We start from the raw sequence: 5,244 nt of genomic DNA, 5'->3' as shown, positions 1-5,244 counted from the left end.
CTATTTGTCCGTCACATTCTCCTCCACCCAATCACGTGACGCCCTCGTCACTGATCAGCTCCACCGAGGGTACCACTGGACCATGGAGAGTCCACACATCTATCATAGATTAGCTATCTTTATTGCATTTTGAAGAGCTGTTTGTCACCTCCCAAAAGAGCCATTGTGGGTGGTGGGCAGCCCAGGACTTAAATACTGTTTTTCGGTCTTACAACTAGCCGATGTGGGACTATTTGTCCGTGACACATAACTCTCAATTCTTATGGATTCAAAGACAGATCTCACAACAAAATTGCATATTTATATATATGCATGGTAGGCTATGATTTACATATATATAGCACATAATTTTTATGTATTTACATAACTCATACTTAAATTTTCATATGTACACACATAGAACTCAAACCTGCAATACAAATATCTCTAAAAAAAAAAAACGTTATTAAATATTTATTAAAGTAAATTACACATTTCATGCATAAAATTAAAAAAACCAAAGTGTTTTATATATAAATATCAAAATTTAGGTGTGATATATAATTTGGAATATTTTTAAGAGAATTCTTTTATATATAATTTGGAATATTTAAAAGAAAATATTTTCTCATTAAATAATGCAATTTTTTTTCCATACATGCATAAGAATGGCTATCTATAAACATCATAAACACAAAATAGAATAACAACGATTTACATACATACACCACTCAGTTCTTGTGCATTTACATATCTAACACCAAAACATGCCCCCTTAACTGTGAAAAATATATTCTTGATGCGTGCTAGAAAATTCGCGGCGGTAGAGTAATGAATTATCGTCTTAGCGTTGCACGAAAATTCAGCATACACTCAGATGAAAATGAATCAAACTGTAATAACACCAAAAATTTTTACGTGGAAAACCCGTAAAAAGGGAAAAACCACGGGGTCACGGGGTCTGAAAAACCACGGGGTCTGACCCAGTTGTAAAAATCCACTATAATATGATGATTACAGATGTCCATTGTCCCACAAGCGGGAAATGGTTACTAGCTTTCTACGTTATAACGTCGATTGATTACGTCTAGTAAGCGGTGGTTGACAGAGGTCACCGGTGATCCGTTGTCGACGGTCAGTGGTGGTCGACGGCGATCGACGATGGCGAGGATGATCTTGGACCTGAGCTCCTTCTCAAAACCTCAAGTTCTCTCTCAAGGCTTCTCCCCTTCATGTGAGGGGTGAGGCTCTATTTATAGTGTTTTGAGTGCAATTAAAGCAGAAATATGAACCATTTTGATCGGACGGCCCGAAGCGCTTCCCTTGATCATATGACGTTTGATGAACATTTGAGTGTCTTAACGATGTCGGAATTGAGCAATCTTGAGCTCGTTGGATTCGTCTTTTTGAGATGCTCGATTCGACTATAAACTCGCTAAATTCTACATTCGTTTGACCTTTAAAATGCCTTCAGAAATCCTGTAGTAGTGGTTTAATGACTTGATCCGAACCTGTTTGACTCTGATTGGACTAGTTTTTATATCATTGGGTCCGTCTCATCGAGCCGGTCAGTTTGAATATAATTTTACTGAAATCAGAGTTCTGGATGACTTTTGATTGAAGTTTAAATGTTTTTTGTTCAAAAGGTTGCCTCGAGATCCGTGTATGCCTTAAGATTCGTGCTAAATGATGAGCATTTATTAGTGGCGTATCAATTCTATATTAAGAAAATTAAAATGATGGTATTCACTCAAGCCACCTTGTCCTGGTGTTTAAAAGATCCATCTTTCAATCAAGATTTTGCATATATTTAAGATTAAATTTATGAAAGACGTACATAAAAATTTACATGAAAAAATGATGATATTTTTTATATGATATAAACAAGGTCATAAAAATTTACATGAAAAAATGATGATATTTTTGATATGATGGTTGGTATAAAAATAAAAAAAAGAAAGGTGTAATTCACCAATAATTACCACATGAACACTCCCCATCCTTAAAATGATGAAACCTCTTCGCGTCCCTGATAACAATTTCTCTCCCAGTGGCCAGCGCCATGAACATGATCGCGCAATGGCAATCCCCACATATCCTCAAGTTCTTCAAAACCCTAACTTTAGCTCCTCCAGCCACTTTCAGCAGCCCGAAAGCCACCGCCAACTTCTCGCTGTGCGTCGAAATCACATACTCCTTCCTCTCCGATTCAACATCCTGCAACACATATCTGGTATCCGGAACATATCCCATCTTCCTCATCCTCGCTCCAAGCACCTCCATGAATCTATAAATTCTGTAAACTTCAGGATGCGTTGCATCACTAACGAGAAATACATGCACCTTACTCTCGGCTTCGATCCAACTGCACCCAGGCTCCTTCTTCACCCCTCTGTCCTTCATCATCTTCCTCACCCTCGCCACGTCCTCCCATCGCCCCGAAGATGCGTACATGTTCGATAGAAGAACGTATGAACCGTGATGTCGCGGCATGGTGTTGAAGAGCTGATCTGCTGCACGGACGGCGAGATCCATGTTACAGTGTGTTCTGCAACCGGCGAGAACTGATTCCCATATTGCCGTACCTGGTTCAAATGGCATGTTTTCGATCACATCGTTAGCCTCTTCGATCCTCCCGGCGCGTCCCAACAAATCTATCAATCGAACATAATGATCTTCTCCGGGTATAATGCCATAATCATGCTGCATTGATTCGAAGTATTGGAAACCTTCATCAACTAAGCCGGCATGGTTGCAGGCAGTGAGCACAGTGAGAAAAGTAAGTCGGTCTGGCTGGATGCCTTCGTTAATCATCATTTCGAAGAGCTCGATGGACTCGTTTCCATGGCCGTGCTGCGCGAAGGCGGCGATAATTGAATTCCACGAGACGAAGTCTAAATTGGGCATGACGAGGAACACCTGATGAGCTTCATCGATCGCTCCGCACTTGGCGTACATTGTCACGAGGGAATTACCTGCTGAATTACTGGATTCATAGCCAAAACCAATTAGCTGTCCGTGAAGCTGCCGGCCATGTTCCAGTGCTCCGAGATCTCCACAAGCAGAGAAGGCTCCTGCGTAGGTATAGTCGCATGGCTTCACTTTCTCGGCTTTCATTCGATTAAGAAGCTTCAGGGCTTCCTCTGGAAGCCCGCTCTGAACCAGTCCCGACATCATTACCGTCCATGGAAGCTGGATGTCGCGAGGCATGACCTCAAATATGGCGCGAGCATCGTCCATTTGGCCTGAATTCACGTACCCTGATAAAATTGCGTTCCAGGAAACACAATCCTTCATGAGAATTCCATCAAAAATTCTTCTTGCAAGCTCCATCTTGCTGGATCTTGAGTACAGGCTAACCAAAACGTTTTCAACCGGTAGAGAAGATTTTGGATCAAAGCACGGCTGGTGGCGGATAATTCTAGCATGCACAGACCGGCCGTGACGAAACAAACCGGCATTTGCGCAAGCGCTGAGCACACTGGTATAAGTAAATTCATCAAGAGGGAGGTTTAAGAAGAGCATTCTTCGAAAAATTTCAAAAGCTTCTGTGAAAAGTCCATGGTGAACATATCCGGAGATCATCGCATTCCAGACAACATCAAACCTATCCAGCATTTGGTCGAACACCTGGCGTGCAGAAAAGACATCGCCTTTTCTGACGTACCAGACAACCATGGTCGTCCAAGTCAGCTCATCCCTTTCAGTCATCTTATCAAACACCTCGCGTGCAGTTAGCCCGGCTACAAAAGACTCGCATTTGCCGTACAACGCTATGAGAGCATTTGAAACAGAAACCACTGATTCTGTTCCCACCTTCACGGCGGGGCAGTGGAGCTGCTGACACTGTACAAGGTCCAGATTAATGAGATAAGCGGCCGCACTAAGAATTCCGGTGAATGTGTAATCATCAGGTTGGAATCCATCCCGGAGCATGCTGCGGAAAACCACGACAGCCGGCGGACCTTCGCTGGCACGGGAGTAACCAGATATCATCGCATTGTAGAAGACGGTGTCGCGGACAGCCATAGGAGTTTCATCGAACACCTTGCGTGCGTGGAGGAGATCGCCGGAGTTGGAGTAGGCATTGATGAGGGAGGTCTGGGCGACGACGTCGAGGCGCAGGGAGGTGTGGGAGAGATGAAGAGCAGATGGGATGTCTCCGTGCTTTGCGTAGAGGTCGATGAAGCGGTTGATGATGTGCCTATGGGGTTTGAAGCCGGAGAAGAGGAGATGGGCGTGGAGAGAGCGGAGGCGGCGGAGGAAGGAGTGGGGAAGACGGGAGGTTTGGGAAGCGAGGAGTTGGAGATGGCCGGCGAAGAGGTTGGCGATTGCGGTGAAGTCCGTTGCATGGTGAGCGAGGTGCGTAGGCCGCATTTGATTGCCCCCTCGCCCTCTCTATGGGCTTAATTAACCGCATCGATCGAAATCTCAAGGGGGCTAGGAGGAATCACACTGTTAGCTTTCTTTTTAATCACACACGCACTCTCTTTCTTGATATATATTTTAAGTGTGCTCATTGGAATGAAAATATATTCCATCCGGACGAACATGATGGCTAATCACTGCCCGTCATGTTGGCCGCTGATGATGTGTATGACAGGCCGCTTGTGATTGACTGTCCGGACATGCAGTGCCCGAATGAAATATTTTCTCCGTTAGTATACATCCAAAATACACTAAATATATTTAGCACATATAAATGAGGACGAACATGATGGCTAATCACTGCCCGTCATGTTAGCCGCTGATGATGTGTATGACAGGCCGTTTGTGATTGACTGTTCGGGCGTGCGGTGCTCGAATGAAATATTTTCTCCATTTGAATACATCCAAAATACACTCTAAATATATTTAGCACATATAAATGATCCTTTCCAAATAATTTTTCCTCTCTCTCTCTCTCTCTCTCTCTTATTCCCCATTTTTAGTTTATTTGTAAATCGTTGGATCTTGAAGGGAGTGTTTTTACATATGTACCACTCAAATTTTGTGTGTTTACATTTCTAATATTAAGCTTTATTTTTTATCACATTAAAAGACACTAATATTTTTGTCTTTAAAAAGTGAAATGAATGTTTTTATGCGTGTGTAGTATCACATGTATATAAAAATTGACGGTTAAGTGTCGGATATGTAAAAACATAAGTGTTGTGTGTCGAAAAAATCACGGTTATAGATCAATAATTTAACGTTTTAGCATTGCACTAAAATTCAACACACGTACAAATAATATAAAAGTAGTGGGAGACGACAACAAGAAAT

The 5,244-nt window shown here is 42.5% G+C and overlaps 1 protein-coding gene across 1 annotated transcript; it reads right to left on the bottom strand.

Moving 5' to 3' along the window:
• Positions 1-1,917: 1,917 nt before the first annotated feature.
• LOC110021326 (pentatricopeptide repeat-containing protein At1g25360) lies at positions 1,918-4,667 on the bottom strand. Its single transcript, XM_020719773.1, has one exon. The coding sequence runs from the start codon at positions 4,354-4,356 to the stop codon at positions 1,948-1,950; it is 2,409 nt and encodes an 802-aa protein (XP_020575432.1). The 5' UTR covers positions 4,357-4,667; the 3' UTR covers positions 1,918-1,947.
• Between the last annotated feature and the right edge of the window lie 577 nt (positions 4,668-5,244).

Source organism: Phalaenopsis equestris, unplaced genomic scaffold (genome assembly GCF_001263595.1).
Source record: "Phalaenopsis equestris unplaced genomic scaffold, ASM126359v1 Scaffold000134, whole genome shotgun sequence".
NCBI classification, from domain to species: domain Eukaryota; kingdom Viridiplantae; phylum Streptophyta; class Magnoliopsida; order Asparagales; family Orchidaceae; genus Phalaenopsis; species Phalaenopsis equestris.
The sequence above is the reverse complement of the archived record's forward strand: the minus strand, read 5'-3'. Positions and strand labels throughout refer to the sequence as shown.